We start from the raw sequence: 16,613 nt of genomic DNA, 5'->3' as shown, positions 1-16,613 counted from the left end.
TTGGAGAAATATTTGCTAAAATGGGAGCAAAACCAAATATAAAAATAAAATATTTTTTAATTTATAATATTTTCTCTCCTCCCATAAAGAGAGATTAAAGAAATGATTAAGAATGAATATTTATATGGAATAATCAAAGTGAACAAAGAATAAAGAATATTTTCTCCCATCCCAATAAAGAATAAAGAAAGATTAAAGAAATTCTTAAGAATAAATATTTAAGGAAAAAAATATACATATACTCTTCAAACTACCATCATATTGTTAATGTTTCTCAAACTACCAATTGTGTAATTTGTGTCAATCTCCCCCCCCCCCCCCCTCCCCCCGAAACTACCAAAACAATGTTAATGTCTCCCAATGACCAAAATATCCTTCATGAAATTATAACGAAAAACTAAAACTAAAAAATATCAAATTTTTTTAAAAAAAAACCATGACAATTAATTTTTGTTTTTAAAATTTTTATCTTTTTTTAATTTTTTTTTTCTTTCTAAAACTGAAAATTATTATTATTTTTAAAAAAATAACAAAATAAAAAATAAAAACGAAATAAATAAAAAAACCAAGGGAATCATTTTGTTTTTATTTTTATTGTTTTTATTTTTTAAGATCATAATTTTTTTTTGTTATTATTTTTTTTAAAAAAAAATTAAGCCAATGTAAGATCTTTGAAATAATTAATAGTTCAAATAAAAAAAAAAATTGTGATTTCTTTTTGTTTTATTTGGGGTACTAAAACGTGGAGCAAATTTACTAAGCCGAAGCACGATAATTTATATTGAGTCTTCAAGGGGTAGCTCATTCGGCTGGGGACCACGCCTCATGAAGCGGAGGTCACTAGTTTGAATTCCTCTTCCTCTTTTCATGTGGACATGTCAAAAAAAATAATAATAATAATTTACATTGATTAAAATAAGAACGACGTCGTTTCCACCAATTTGTTCCCAAACCGAACGCCAAATCCTTTTGGAAGTAAAACCACGCCCCTATATACATATCCAGCAAGAAACAAGGTGCCGTTTTTTCTAGAAACCCGCGAGAGCGATATGGAGGAAGAGGAGCACGAGGTGTACGGAGGAGAAATCCCAGACGAGGTAGAGATGGAGGGAGATATGGACTCTCACCACGCCGACGTCGACATGTCCGCCGCTGACGACGTTGCCGTTAAGGTATTCCCCTTTCTTTTGTTTTCCGATCTTCTGTTGCCTGGTTCTGGATTTTATCGAAAACCCCTAGCGATTGGTTCGACTCTCGGTGCATCAAAGTCGTCAGAACGCTAAGTTATTCGATTATGCGATGTGTGTGTGTGATGTTGCAGGAGCTGGACGAGATGAAGAAGCGGTTGAAGGAGATGGAGGAGGAAGCCGCCGCTCTCCGCGAAATGCAGGCCAAGGTCGAGAAGGAAATGGGTGCGGTTCAAGGTTCGAATTTATTTCTTTGCAGTTTTCCTTTTGCCGAGATTCGGATCGAGTTTTCTGTTTTTTCTATGGTTGTTTGCTGAGAAACGGTAGGAAAATATGAGCTAGTAAGATATACACTTGAATTCCGATGATTTAAAATAGTGGCGTTGTATATTGGTAGCAGTGTTTGAGATTGAGCTATATCTTGAAATTTTTCTTTTTAAGCTGTTTAGGTTGAAGATTGATGAAATGTGGTAAGTGAGATTCTTTGGTAAAAACAAAAAAAATTGCGCGTGATTACTATGTAGGTGGTGATCTAGTGTTATCTAGGAGGAGTTAGAGTGACCACAGTCTAAATGTTTCAATTTTGAAGCTGATCTTATGTGGTACCATGTTCTATTGTTATTAAGATAAGATATTAGTGTGCATCTTGAAGCATGAACATATATTGGTGCTTAAGATAGATTTATATCGGTGGTTATGTTCTAATGTTGTTAAGATAAGAGATTTTTATTTCCTTTGAGGCGGCCTTTTTCGTGTGGTCGGCGGCTTTAGGCAAAATCCTTACTTTGGATGATCTTAGGAAACGACATGTTATTGTAATAGAGAGATGTTCCATGTGTAAGAGAGATGGAGAGTCCGTGGACCATCTTCTTCTTCATTGTGATGTGCCTTTTGCTTTGTGGAGTGTTCGCTTTAACCGTTTTGGGATGTCTTGGGTTATGCTTAGATGGGTTATTGACCTGTTTGCATGTTGGTGCTCCTTTGGAAGGCCAATGGGTGCTGCGGTGTAGAAAATGGTGCCAAGTTGCCTATTTTGGACTCTTTGGAGGGAGAGGAACAATAGGAGTTTTGAGGATTTGGAGAGGTCTTTGGAGGATATTCTATCATCTTTCTTTCATACTTTGTACCTTTGGACTGCGGCCTTCTAGGATTAGTTATGCATAGACGGGTTATTGACTTGATTGCATGTTGGTGGTCATTTGGAAGGCTGATGAGTGATGCGGTGTGGAAAATGGCGCCCACTTGCCCATTTTGGACTCTTTGGAGGGAGATGAATAATAGGAGTTTTAAGGATTTGAAGAGGTCTTTGGAGGATATTCTATCATCTTTCTTTCATACTTTGCCCTTTGGACTGCGGCCTTCTAGGATTAGTTATGCCTAGACGGGTTATTGACTTGACTGCATGTTAGTGGTCATTTGGAAGGCCGATGAGTGATGCGGTGTGGAAAATGGTGCCCACTTGCCTATTTTGGACTCTTTGGAGGAAGAAGAACTATAGGAGCTTTGAGGATTTTGAGAGGTCCTTGGAGGATATTCTATCATCTTTCTTCCATACTTTGTACCTTTGGACTGCGGCCTTCTATTGATTAGTTTTGATTTTCTTGTTCGTTTTTCTATTTCTAGTTAAGTTTTTACTTTTTGCATACTCCTGGTATACTTAATGACGCCTTACGTTTTTAATAAGATTGGTTTATTACTTGTTAAAAAAAAAAAAGATAGAAGATTTTTATTATGTGATGCTATTTGTATAATTTTCTTCCTTTTGTTTTCTCCTTTGATGTTTTGAACTTATGTAGTTATGTGTCTGATTTTGCGCAGACCCTGCTAGCGCAGCTGCTTCTCAAGCAGGCAGGGAGGAGACAGATGCACGATCGGTGTTTGTTGGCAATGTGAGAGACATTTTTCTTTCTATTTGACTCTTGGCTTCTTAAATCTTCTATTCATTTACATTGCCCAGTTAGATGTCGTATCCACAATGATCTTGTGGGGTTACATGATGTGACCTTGGTTTTTCTCCTCTGCAACTTCAAATACTTATTCTGGAATTGCCTTCAAGGAAACATCTATGTAGTCTTGTGATGGCTAAGTTTGATCTCATTTTAGTTATTGTTGTTGTTGTTATGATTGTTATTGCTGTCATTATTTTGTGAATTTTTTTCATAAAAATGCGCATTCACTTGCCCCCAAATGTTAATTTATGTGTCGATATGGCTTTAACCAATCCTAGAAATGTGTCACAATTGAGATTTGTGCATAAGTGGCCTATGATATATTGTAGAAATATGTTGTTGCTTTTATTGCTCTAAATTACTTATCCAAAAAAAAAAAAAGTTGCTCTAAATTGGTCACTTATTGGTTGGAGTTACTTTATACCAGCATAAACGGCTTATTTGCATGGTAAATATAGTATCATTACTTATCCAAAAAAAATGTAGTATCATTATATTCTTAGATGCAGCATGGTTTTCTGGGTTGTTTCTGGCTCTTATTTTTCTTCATAGCATCTGTCTATCACCCAGGAGAAGTACATCTTACTCATGATTTGGAGGAATCCTTTACTACTGTTGCTCCTATAAGATCGATTAGGATTTGCATTTAGCCAAAAAAAGGAAAAGGGATATGTATTAATTTGGATCGAATTTGTGTTTGGACGAGCATGTTTTGAGGATGGGATCATGTTCGAAGAGTTCGATCTGACTGCGTCACATATATTAGATTTATACTTTACCAACAGAATAACAAACATAACCTATATTGGATTCTCTGTTACTAAACAAATTATTAACATTAATGATCTACATTGGAGGAGCTATTTTGTGTTGCAATGGTGAAAGTCTTTGGCTATCAAGCTCAAGTGCCCACAACTTCATCACCATGAAATACCTAAGGATTGGACTGTAATCTGAACTTTCCCCCGTGAACTCTACTTTAGTGGGACCAACTTTTTGATAATGGTCTTTTAGCGATTGCTAGTGATTGCCAATGTGGAACCCCTTCCCATATGCTGTGTAGACAATTTTTATGAAGTAGGTCTCCCTTTTTTCTGCTTCTCATATTGTCTATAATATAGGATTTTAAGGAGTAAAGACATCTACTTTCAACAAGTTTGATGATTACTATATTCCACATGTTGTGGATATGGGTCTCAAGCTATAATAAATGGATTTATCGAGTCTTAGAAGACCTTGTTTATGATGAAAACTTCTATCTTTATCTCTATTAAGATATGAAAGTCAAAAGGATATCGTTCGTTAAAGTAGAAGTTTATAATTAAACCTTAGAACAAATTGCACTTCTCGGCCCTCAAAACCTTTATTTTATCTTTTGTTTCTGATACCTTGTTTATATTGGAAACCTCTAATTTTTATTTCGTTTTTGGTGTGGATGTGGATACTTCCCTAGTTCAGAGACATGGTTTGACTTATGTCTCGCTATGATCGCAGGATGGTTTCACCATATTTTAGCGCTGGATGGTTTCACTGTATTTTGTGGGTGGGCCAAAGTTATTCTGCTGTTATTTAGCTTGCATTAGAAGGGAGGCTGATTGTCTCATGAATGTTCAAAATATGTAAGAGAATAACCAAAAAAACAAAAGTTGAAAAATTCTCAGGAACTTCTGAAAAAGAAAAAAAGAAAAGAAAAAAGAAATCAAAGAACATGTTGAAAAAAAGAAAAAAGAAGAAAAAAAAGAAGAAAAAAGAAGCAACAAAAAAAGAAGGAAAAGAAAGAAAAGAAATGGTGAGGTATAAAAACAATACGAGTGAAGGTTCTATATGAACCAAATTCATGTAGAAAGGAAGAAGTGGAGTGGAAATATCTGATCTTGTCCATGGGAAGGCTGGAATGGGAGAAAGTATATGATGAATTAAAGATGCTTCAACTTCAAAACACAAGGGGACAGCTTTAAATTCTTTGGACTGCTGCTGGCATTGATGGTCTGCGGTGCCTCAAAAATGTGTCATTTGAAGATGGTGTGAGGGGTATAAGATTGCTGCTTCCCTGTGGCCTTATTTGCATAATTTTTTTCATCTGAATGAAAAATGACAGTTATAATTTTACTTTTTTCTTTTTCTTTTTTAATTTTTTATGTATATAGGATGTTTCTGCAAATTCTCTGAACATTTGCAAACTCTTTCATGGTTTACTAAGATTATATGAGACTAGAGCGTCTCTATTTTTCAAAGAGAGCTCCCCAACTTTCCTAGAGCTGGCTATTCAAATAGTTATCAAAGTGATATTTTAGTCAGTGTATCATATACGTTGGTAGCTTGATCATGCTGTCAATTATATTAACTGGGCCAAGTTTGATAGCTCCCCTACTTTCCTTGAGCTGGCTATTCAAATAGTTATCAAAGTGATATTTTAGTCAGTGTATCATATACGTTGGTAGCTTGATCATGCTGTCAATTATATTAACTGGGCCAAGTTTGATTTCAAAATGATATAATAGGTTGCTTCTAGTACTACATATACCAGTACAATAAGTAGGTTGAAGGTCTAATATAGAAATGATAAAATTTTAATGTTCTGTTTTAAAAATGAAATTTCTTCCTTGGTTCAGTCAAGTACATTGCTTTTTTTATTGGTAAAATGTAACTTATGCCATATGGCCTCTCTCTATTCCCTCCCCTACTCACTTCTCCACAAAGATAATATTTTCTACTTAGATCTGGTAGTTACTCTAATGAATTACTTGATCCAGCTATCTTAGTAGTTTTTAATGTTGATCTTAGTATTATGCTGCAAATTTCCCCGATTCTTATGCTTTTTATTTACAGAGTGGTTTGAGCATCTACATGGTGGATATTTAAGATTTTCACTTGATCTTGTTGTGTCTTTTCTTTAAGTTGCCTGCAAGGTCTTTTTCCTTTCTTCCTTTTTGATATGTAGGAGTTTGAAACAATGTTCGTTTGCTTAGTCATAAATTTGATTTACCTTCAAATTCTCTTTTAGGTCCTATTCGTATTGTTTCTTTTGGTCCCCTTTGGAAAAACTTCTCCTTGAAACTGCATTCAACTTTGTCATTTTGCAATAGTTTTGGATGCCTTCCATTTTGGAGAACTAAACATGTTTTCATGTTTGTACTGGGTTGAGACCAAGTATCAAGTCTAGGTGAATAGATGCCATTCATATGTTGTTGTTAATTAATCATATGAACAGGAGAATTTTGCATTATTGTCCATTGTGAAAGTGAAGGAAAACTAGTTTTCTTTGTGGATTCAAAATGTTGTATTAACATGAAGCATGTTTCTGAGACTATTGCTGTTTCCCTGAGGAGAAAAGCGGCAAGTAAGAAATCAGTAAAAGACTTCTCTTTTTAGATTGAAATAAGCCAAATCAGAAATTTAAGATTCAGGAGGATGGCTTGAGAATCAATGTGTGATGGGTGGTCTGAATCGGGTGGTTGGGTCATTTCTCTAGATCATATTGTGCTTGTGAGTATTCACGAGTTTTTTGGTGGTAGTGGTGGAAAGGGGAAGAGATGTTGTAGTACGACTAGATTTCTGATGCGGTAATCTGACTTGATTTTACGGGTTGAATTTTCAAACATGGATCTCAGCTGTGAATTCAACACTGTTTGGGAGAAATATTGTTTATTAACTTTGAAACAGTTTCAAAAGGGGCTTCATTTGGATTTTGAAATGTTTACTAGATGATATTCTTGGAAAATAAGGAGTAAAGGTTGAAATTGCTTTTGGTTTGTGTGTGTGTGTTTTTTGGGAGTTCACTGAAAGTTTCGAAACATCAATTAGATGATTTCTGTTGATAATTTTATATGTAACTTTGTGGCCTAAATGCTTTCTTTTGGATTTTCTAATTATTTAAATCAATTGATTGGCAATCAACTTCATTTTCGTGTATACTTATAAAAAAAACACTTCTTTTTTTGCATTATTTGGTAAAGGTTGTTAAAACAGAATTTAAAATTACTGTTGTCTAAAGAAATATAAATGTAATATAAACATAGGAAAGATTATGCAACAATTTATGTTGTGATCTTAATATAAATGAGAATCATTAATTTGGTGCATGCTGCACTGATCTCTCCCAGTATGGTGGGTGTTTCATTATGTTGTTCCATTGCAGAAAATTGAGTTTTGCATCTGTTTTCACTTTCTGACTCCTAAACTGGGTATGGTTTACGGTGTATTTGTCTCACTCAACCTTGGCTTGAAAATTCTTGGGTTGAATATTGTTTTGCAGGTCGATTATGCATGCACGCCTGAAGAAGTGCAGCAACACTTCCAATCATGTGGCACTGTAAACAGGGTGACTATTCTCACAGATAAATTTGGCCAGCCAAAAGGTTTTGCTTATGTGGAATTTCTTGAGACAGAAGGTGTTCAAGAGGCTCTTCTTCTGACTGAATCTGAATTACATGGTCGTCAACTGAAGGTAACTTTTGTTGGCTTTTGATGCGAGCCTAGATGCATAAGTAAACACCATTCTGAGAGCTCTTTCATTGGCATGATATCCATTTGCTTCTAATCTGTGGTTTTTGATTGTTTGATATATGTTTCAGGTTTTGCCTAAAAGGACCAATGTTCCTGGGATGAAACAGTATCGTCCGAGGCGTTACAATCCTTACATGGGGTTCCGGTTCAGGAGGCCATATGTTCCTCCTTATTTCTACTCTCCTTATGGATATGGGTATGTCACTCAACAGTCTCTCATTTATATTTATTTGCACGATCTCAAATGTGCTGATTGATCTTGCTTGCTTTCTTTCATTCCTACTTCAAATATACTGCAGGAAGGTTCCTAGGTTCAGAAGGTCGGCGCGATACATGCCATACTACTAGGAGAGCTCATTTGCATCTTACGACTATTATGTTGGACAGACGCAGACATATTTAGGCTCAGAAGGCCAATGCAATGCACCTTATCATTAGAAGGTCATTAGCATCTTTAGACTTCATGTTTGATATCTTCTTTTTTCTTTCTTCTTTCGCATGATATCTAGATAACATAAAGCGCAGATGTTGGAGAGTAATAACTGTGCATTATTTCTGATATTATTGTGTTATTAACTTTATGAGAAAGATGAAAGTTGAATTTTCGGTGACATTGGAGAGTAATCACTCGTCTGTAGTGTTCCATATCTAGTAGTTTCTAGCTGTTCAGTAGTTTGGGGTCAATTTCGTTGCTAGAAATTGTGAGAATTGTTTTAACGTAAGTGGTGCCAGCGTTGCCTATATTCTATTCTCTTCTTGTTTCTGTTCTGCCTTATGGCAACATACTGTCTATATGATGACTTATCGGATCCTAACAGTACGACCCGATTAATAATCGGGTAACCCGAACACGACCCGACAAACACGACTAATAATCGTGTCACCCGTTTACCTGACCCGACCCGGCTAATAATTGTGGGCTGTGGAGCGTTCCTTTGATTCTATTCAGTTATTTCAATATAGTTACTGTATTGAGTGTATTCTATTCAATCCATCTCTATTCTATAATCATTTCGATATACACTATCCATTTGAGCAGAAATTACAGGTAAAGAGAAAGTTCTTTACAAACACCTCACAGTGCTGACAATGACAAACATAACTAAAATTAATTTAATCTAACAAAAATTAGTTTTTCAAGGGCTAAAATTAGTTTAATCTAGAAAGTAAAACTGAAAACATACCGGTTGTGGCGTCGTCGGTCGTTCGGTGGTGTGGCCGGGATTCGGGAATATGGTGGTGGGTAAGAGAGGGGGGAGGAAAAAGTTTGGCGCAAAGAGAGGGGGAAAACTAGAAAAGGCTGGATGGTTGGCATGTGGGCTACTGGGCAGTGGGCTAGCCGGCTAGGGTTCACTGTTTGCAAAATCACAGTTTCAGAAAAATGGGCAATTGGGCATTTCGTGTTTCGCAGTTTCGGTTAGGGTTCTACTCTTTTCTCCCTTTTTTTTTAAAAAAAAAAAAAAAAAAAAAAATCAGGTCATAATCGGGTTGACCCAATTTCAACCCGAACCCGATTATATAAAACCCAAATCTTATTTTCTCGTGTCAAATTCGTGGGTCATGTCAAAAATTGCCAACCCTAACAGTAATATGCTAAAAAGAGAAAAAAGGTCGGAATCCTCCCACTTCCCTCCATTTCTCTTGTACCATCCAAACACTGTTGTGTACTTCTGAGAGTTGATTGGACCAATGTTTGGAACATGCAGAAATATCTGTCCCTTTTTGGAAAGAGAAATACTATTTGTATTCTTTTTTCATCCTTTTTTCTTACGTAAAAAAGCGAGACACATTACTTGTATTTTTTTTTCTCTTTCGTCTTATTTGCTGATGTGGTATTGTCAATTCATTTTAAATAATTTTTTTAATTTAAAAGAAAAAAAAAATGGTGAATTGATAGTGCAACAGGAAAAATGAGAGAATGATAAAAGAAAATGAAGTAATATTTTTCAAAAAAACAAAAAACAAAAATCAATAGTAGATCGACAATGTTATGTCAGCGGAGAAAGACAAGGAAATAAGAAATGAGAAATGTTGGGTTTCTCAAATTTCATCCCAAAATTTAAGTTCCCAAATGATGCTATTTCTAGCTAATGTTTTTCTTGTACCATGGATGCGGAGATGTCACGTGCTAATACTACAAGGACAAATTCTCTTAAAATTGGGTTGAATAAATTTCTTTCAAACCAGTTTATGAAAGTGTTATATATGTTTCTTTAATATGTAAAAAACAAAGGCTTTTTAACAGTTTATATAGACAATTTTTTTTTTTCAAATTTGGTTAGAGGAATTTTTTCCAACACAGTCTATAAAACTGTCGTGTGTTAAACACATGCTTTTTTGATAGTTTTATTAAAAAAAAAAAATACATGCTTCTCATATGGTAGTTTTATACAACTGAGATGATGTGACTGAAAAAATCAACCATTAGTTTTAATTATTTATTTACGAGTATCGATTCAATAACTAGTTTTCACTGTCCCATTTTATTTTACAAAAGAGATTCTCGTTCGTCCATCTACAGTTCCACCTAAGAAAATCAAATCCGGCATTGATTGTCCGATAGCCACGTGGTGAACCTAAGTTTCAACTTCCCCAATTATTGGCCTCTGTTTCATCTACCAACTGCACTGCGCATTTCTTCAACTACATCAATCATGAATTTAATTATTATTATTATTATTTTAAAAAAATTCATTTTTAATTTTTAATTTTTTATTATTTTTGAAAAAAAAAATCAATTTAAAATATTTATCTTTTAATTCATTTTTATTTTTTTCAATTTTAACCTTCCGTTAAAATTTTTTTTATAAAATTCATATGTAATTTAACATATATTTATGAAGATGCAGTTGATCGAATAGTTCACTCGTGCAACAGACACCTGCAAGGAGTAGGATTAGTTGGAGACTTGGCGAAGGTGCAGACGGAAAAGATTAATGGTAAAACTTGAATGGTACGTTGTGTCTACTTGAAATGATCGAGTATTAATTTTGCTTTTCTTATGGGTGGGGGTGGTGATTGATGGAACATGCCTCCGTCCCATCATGGTGTTGAATTAAGGCCCTGACAAGGGGTAGAGTCGAGCTACTACTTACTAGTAGGTCGTAGCTGTGACACGACGATGTGTTGTACTTCACACGCGTTGATGGTTAGGATAAGACTAGGGGTAGCTATTTCACGGGCTCATACAATCATTGAGTTGGCTCATATGAAGCATATGTTTTTTTACATGAAAAAAGCATTTTTGTCCAAGTTCCTATGCGAGGCGTACGTGAATTGAATTCAGTGCTAGCTAGTAATATATGTATATATATCTCACTCCTTTACTCCTTGCCGTTTTGACTCTATCGTTATCTCTCAGGGAACCATGCATCCCAAGCACGTGACATTTGAGAGCAACAATTTTATATTGTCGGTGTTCCATGTGGCCATTAATGACCATTTAAAATAATAATTAAAAAGAAAAGAAAAAAGAAGCAGTAATAAAACGTCACAACTAGATAAACTCTCACCCAGAAAAAAACAAAATTATGGCAGGTATAGCCCATCATGGAGGACTTTGAAGGCTTGAAGAGCCATATATATATATATATATATATATATATATTTGTAAGTTGAAGAACTGTCTGTACTTTCGTTGCAACTTCGTAGGTTTTGCCATGCACTTTCTCGCCTTTAAGCCATCAAAACAGAAACAAAAGTCAATCTTCTTTGCCATCAACCAGGACCGCGTTTGGCATTTGGAAATGGAATGTTGTATTTGAGCACTTTCTTTTGTGGACTCTTATTTTAGAGTAAGTGATTATATATGTTTCTTCAGTTGTTCTGGTTTTGGAGTATTAAGTAGGGTTGTTACAATGGACAATGAACATCCATGGCTGGCCCATGAATTTAAGTAGGCTGAGTTCCTGTTCTTGAATATAGACGGTCAGAACATTTTCAAGCATTAAATGGGGTTGAGCTAAAAATGGCCAGTTTTAATTTTGTACCATCCATATTCAATAATAAAAGGGATGCAACTCCATATCAATTTGAGCCGAGCCGCCTAACCGTAATAGGAATACATATATAGCGATCCAACTTGGAGATTTCATGAATTTTTGTATATCGAGTAATGTTTATTCTTCACACCCATTTTATATCGGCTAATGTGACGTGTTATAAGTGGCTGATATGAAAAATCACTTTAAAATACTCTACGTCAACCGATATGAAATGAGCGTAAAAAATAGCATTCTCTTGCACATTTACACCAACAGATTTCATGCATAATGATATTTGTCCTCTGCTTTATTTCTTTCTTTCAAGAATCTCAAATGATCACTTGGGGATAGATACTACATCCACACATAAATACTCAAACGCAAATACTAAAATAAATGAGAAAATTCTACAAGGCCGCTCCCCAACACCTTGGTTTTGCAGCTTCCAAACAAGAAATTAAATCCTTCACAACTAAAATGAGCTTGTGAATAATATCCTAGTTTTTTCAGCAGACTCCACAATTTCCAGGATTTTGGAAGTTGCTCTTAATTGTAGGAGACCATCAATTTGCTAGCATTGCAATAGGTGGCCCCTGCAACACAAGGTTAATTCGGTGGATGACACAAGCCACATTTATTCACTACCAGATACATCAAGATTGCCAATCGTAAAGAAATTGATGGGGTGCTTTAAAGCTTTCTAAAGGCTTAAAGAAGCCAGACGTTCGGTCCCGATCCTTCTCTTTCTAAGTCGCTCTGCAACGATGAAGGCTAGCTCAAGAGACTGAGAAGCGTTGAGCCTTGGGTCACAGTGTGTGTGATAACGTGAGCTCAGATCGTCGAAAGTCACTGTCCGAGACCCTCCAATGCACTCTGTCACATTCTGGCCTGTCATCTCCAGATGAACTCCACCAGGGTGGCTCCCTTCTTGCTCATGCACGTCGAAGAATGCTCGCACCTCAGCCTACCAAGAAATATGACATTATGGCCATGATTTGGAAGAGAAATACAAAAATAGAGAGAGAGAGGGCCTCTCATTTCCACCAACATGTTTACCTGGGATAATTTTCTACAAAAAGTAAGAGAAAACGTGTTGTTTGGACTATTTAAATTAAAATGGGAGCTAAATGATGGAGACAAAATTCGAATTCATGACTTTTACTCTGATACCATGTCAAATCACTTCTTATTAAAAAAACTTAAGCTGATATGAAGAGGTAAATTTAATCATTTAACTAATATTCTAACAACAACTACCACAAAGACTATTAGATGGCCACATATTGATTAAACCTTGTTCAGTGGAACCCTTTATAGATGGTTGGCTTTGATTTGGACTGTTCACCAACCAACTCCCATTGGTTGGTAGCATGAGAATTGAGATTAACCAATGGGCTAACCACTTTAGGATTGTGAAACATCCTCCATTCAGTTTTTGTCAAAGAATGATAATGACTTGGATTGTTCACCTAGCAACGATTAGTTATTACAAATATGACATTTAAGCTACGGATTAGCAACTAGAGGTTATATTGATATCCACAAATAGTACGGGTCTTTTTGGGAGGACAGATATTTGGCTGTATTACTTCTAACTATATCAAGGTTAACTAAAAAAGAAAGCTAATGACCGTATTCTACTCTTTTGACATTAAACCCACCTAGCAACTACAAAGACAGACAGGCATAATGCTATCATAAAAATCAAGAACTATGTTGACCAATTTGATGCCAAACCATAAGAATAAGCTGGGAAAGAAATAGTACCAAAATTGCATCAAAGGGACGTGTTTTAAGTCCACATGGTGCCTTTATGGTGTTTCCATGCATTGGATCACAAACCCAGGTCACAATTTGCCCGGCCCGGCGGACACCCCTGATCAAATGGGGAAGCTTAACTCGCATGTTCTCAGCACCCATTCTTGCAATTATTGTTATTCTTCCTGGCTTGTTGTGGGGATTCAGGATCTCAATGAGTTTAACTAGATCATTTGGATCCATTTTGTTGCTCACCTGCATAAAAAGGATTCACCTTTAGCCATCTAATTTTTCTGGCAGCAACAAAATTATAGGCAGTACCAGGTAACCAGGCATCACATAGACAAGAATATTTTCATTTATGGACAAGCGCAACAAAATATAGGCTCAACAACTTAAATGTAGGCTGTAACTGTAAGTCTAGGATTAGGATGACCATATTCAACAAAAATCGTTGACGTCATGGATGGCTATAAACATTTTGCTAATCAGCACATTGGTAGCTGATCTAACAAAAGTAACAGTAATGAAGTAGGTAGCAATCAAAAATACAATTACTCAATATTTTGCAATTATTGTTTTGCAGAAGACCAAGCTAGTCTGCACTGAAGTTAGCCCGAATTCTACCAAAAATGATGATAATAATTAATAAAGCTAGATAAGATTAAACAGAGCACATGCCACAAAAGCTTCATTCCCTTTTCCCAGGAGGATGTTTGAAGTTTAGAAACACACTTGGTCATTGTAGAAATTATCAAATAGATTTTAGAACTTTGCCAATAATCCAAGATATTCCTTAAAAAGAAATTTACATCTTGTAGTAGTATGGTATAGAACAAACAATTTATATTTATCCCATCTGATCTAAGAGATGACTAGTGGATGTGATAATATAGTAGGCAATAACAACTAGAACTATCAAAAGTTCAATAAAACATCCGTTACACATACCTTGATGCCAAGGGGATTGGCAATTCCTCTTAGGAACTCTACATGGCCACCATCCAGTTGCCGGGTACGCTCCCCAACCCAAACCATGTGAGCAGAGCAATCATAATACAGGCCGGAAGTTGAATCCTTCCTAGTGAGTGATTGCTCATAAGGCAAATGCAAACACTCATGGGAGGTCCAGAATTCAGTTGTTCTCATTACAGGGTGGTCAACTGTAAGTCCGGCGGCAGCCATGAATCCTAGGGCCTCGTCAACCCGGTTAGCGAGTTCCTGGTACCTGTTCAATTAACCATCCCAACAACAAACGTGTTAAAACTTGAATGGATCTTGAATCACCAAACCTCCAATCAATAGCTTAATTTGATTATTCTCAGGTGCATTTTCTAGCCTATGCTTCAAATTGTCACATAATCAAGCCTCATTGATTACAAACTAAATGCTAAACATTACAAGTGTGTTTTTTCAATGGATACATGAAACCAAGAGAGGTTTTAACATAGGATTACCTATCTCCCTGCTCGCTGTGCTCCGCGAAATCAAGATTCCACTCACTAATCCTCTGGATTGCAGCATATCCTCCGGTGGCAAAGGCCCTAAGAAGGTTGAGAGTCGCCGCGGATTGACAATAAGCCCTTATCAATCTCTCAGGGTCCGGAATCCTTGATTTCTCAGTAAACTCGTCACCATTTATGTTGTCCCCTTTGTAACTGGGCAGCTTCACTCCATCCTTCTCCTCTAATGAATCAGATCTTGGCTTCGCAAACTGACCCGCCATTCTCCCAACCTAAACCAAACCAAACCCGCAGTTCTCAATCAAAACCCAAATCTTAAAAATCATATATAATCAGAAAAAAAAAAGAAAAAAAAAAAAAAAGAGAGAAACTTTATAGATCCCACAAAAAACTATCAAACACCAACAATTCAAAACTTCAACATCCTACTACACAACCAACCAAAAACACACGCACAAGCACACCAAAATAGAAAGACTTAAAAGCCCGAGAACAGCAATACCGACCCTAATGACAGGCACTTGACCACCGAACATAAGAACAGCACCCATCTGAAGAAGCACTCTGAAGGTGTCCCTTATGTTGTTCGCATTGAACTCCTTGAAGCTCTCGGCGCAGTCCCCTCCTTGCAGGAGAAAGGCGTTGCCAATGGCGGCCTCTGCCAGCTTCTCCTCCAGGTGCCTGGCCTCGCCGGCGAACACCAGCGGCGGGAAGGCCTCGATGGTCTTCAGCACCGTCTCCAGCTCCTGCTGGTTCGGGTACTCCGGAAGCTGCAGTGTCGGCTTGGACTTCCAGCTCTCCACCGTCCATTTGGAAGGCGACGCCGCAGCGGACGGCTTGGTGGATGGCTCGGCTGCGTGGACGGCCGAGATGCGAGTGACAAGCTTGCCGCTGTTCGTTTTGGTGGTGGTGGTGGGGACGACAGAGAAAGTGGGTTGGTGGTGTGACAGAGTCTGGGTGTTGCTGTACAATGACTTTGACGAGAGGGTTGCTGTGTTTGAGAGAGCCATTGTTCACCAAAAAACTCTCTTTCTCTTTCTCTTTCTCTCTTTCTCTCTTTCTCTTTCTCTTTCTCTTTCTCTTTCCTTCCTTCTTTTCTGAGTGAGAGAGATCGAGAGAGAGATTTGTGTTTCTGTGCGTGTGTTGAGGATTTGTGAGGGGGTTTTATAGGGGGTTTTACAGAGGGAGAGACACGGTGGGTGGGAGGGGACGCTTGGCTTCAAGCCTTCGACGGTCAAAGGAAGCGGGTAGTTAGGAATTGGTGTGCAGGGGCATTATGGTAATTTCAAGAGGGGACGCTCAATACGCACATGGAGAGTGGTGTTTTGGTAAATAAGCAGAAATCTGAAGGAGAAATCATGTTCATAAGGGGTTCGTTGGTAAATTAGGTGGGATAGTTATAGTATATGGTAAGGATCATGTCATGTCGTGCACTTCAATAGCCACCCACCCCGTGGTACAACATTTTATTCTTTAATTTTTTATTTTTTATTTTTTACTGGGAAAATGCCGCCACATTTGATTCATTACCTACCAAACAATATTTCGGCACATGGGATTTCTAGGTGTCAATGTCAATGTCACACTATGTGCTCATCAATCATCATGGTTGTAGATATAAGATATTGTTGGTACGAGTATATACACCACACTAATATTTTATTAGTGTTAACGTGACTGTGTCAATCTATTGTTTAATTGTTTATATTTTAACTCGGACCGATCTAATGGTGGATTAATCCATTTAACATTAGCCGGCATAGGAAG

At 36.8% G+C, this 16,613-nt stretch overlaps 2 protein-coding genes across 2 annotated transcripts; one reads left to right on the top strand and one right to left on the bottom strand.

The window, feature by feature from the left end:
• The first annotated feature begins 1,007 nt into the window (after positions 1-1,007).
• On the top strand, positions 1,008-8,255 carry LOC133857997 (polyadenylate-binding protein 2). The gene is made up of 6 exons (XM_062293399.1): positions 1,008-1,172; positions 1,322-1,424; positions 3,006-3,076; positions 7,392-7,583; positions 7,711-7,838; positions 7,942-8,255. Exons 1-6 carry the CDS (start codon positions 1,050-1,052, stop codon positions 7,988-7,990), a joined length of 666 nt encoding a protein of 221 aa, XP_062149383.1. The 5' UTR covers positions 1,008-1,049; the 3' UTR covers positions 7,991-8,255.
• Positions 8,256-11,902: 3,647 nt separating this feature from the next.
• LOC133856902 (phospho-2-dehydro-3-deoxyheptonate aldolase 2, chloroplastic) lies at positions 11,903-16,011 on the bottom strand. The gene is made up of 5 exons (XM_062291949.1): positions 15,353-16,011; positions 14,841-15,118; positions 14,335-14,611; positions 13,393-13,638; positions 11,903-12,589 (listed from the first exon to the last, which is right to left on the bottom strand). Exons 1-5 carry the CDS (start codon positions 15,854-15,856, stop codon positions 12,326-12,328), a joined length of 1,569 nt encoding a protein of 522 aa, XP_062147933.1. The 5' UTR covers positions 15,857-16,011; the 3' UTR covers positions 11,903-12,325.
• Positions 16,012-16,613: the final 602 nt, after the last annotated feature.

The sequence above is a fragment of the Alnus glutinosa genome, chromosome 14, assembly GCF_958979055.1.
Source record: "Alnus glutinosa chromosome 14, dhAlnGlut1.1, whole genome shotgun sequence".
NCBI classification, from domain to species: Eukaryota; Viridiplantae; Streptophyta; class Magnoliopsida; order Fagales; family Betulaceae; genus Alnus; species Alnus glutinosa.
Note: the sequence above shows the minus strand (reverse complement) of the source record. Positions and strands in the feature narration are given on the sequence as shown.

Bases quoted from the DNA above. Each gene is read 5' to 3' on its own strand.
- LOC133857997 (XM_062293399.1), top strand. From the start codon at position 1,050: ATGGAGGAAGAGGAGCACGAGGTGTACGGAGGAGAAATCCCAGACGAG. The intron at 1,173-1,321 runs GTATTCCCCTTT...GTGATGTTGCAG, and splicing joins CTGACGACGTTGCCGTTAAG to GAGCTGGACGAGATGAAGAA. The intron at 7,584-7,710 runs GTAACTTTTGTT...TATATGTTTCAG, and splicing joins TACATGGTCGTCAACTGAAG to GTTTTGCCTAAAAGGACCAA.
- LOC133856902 (XM_062291949.1), bottom strand. From the start codon at position 15,856: ATGGCTCTCTCAAACACAGCAACCCTCTCGTCAAAGTCATTGTACAGC. The intron at 15,119-15,352 runs GTCGGTATTGCT...GGTTTGGTTTAG, and splicing joins GTCAAGTGCCTGTCATTAGG to GTTGGGAGAATGGCGGGTCA. The intron at 12,590-13,392 runs GTACTATTTCTT...ATTTCTTGGTAG, and splicing joins GTCCCTTTGATGCAATTTTG to GCTGAGGTGCGAGCATTCTT.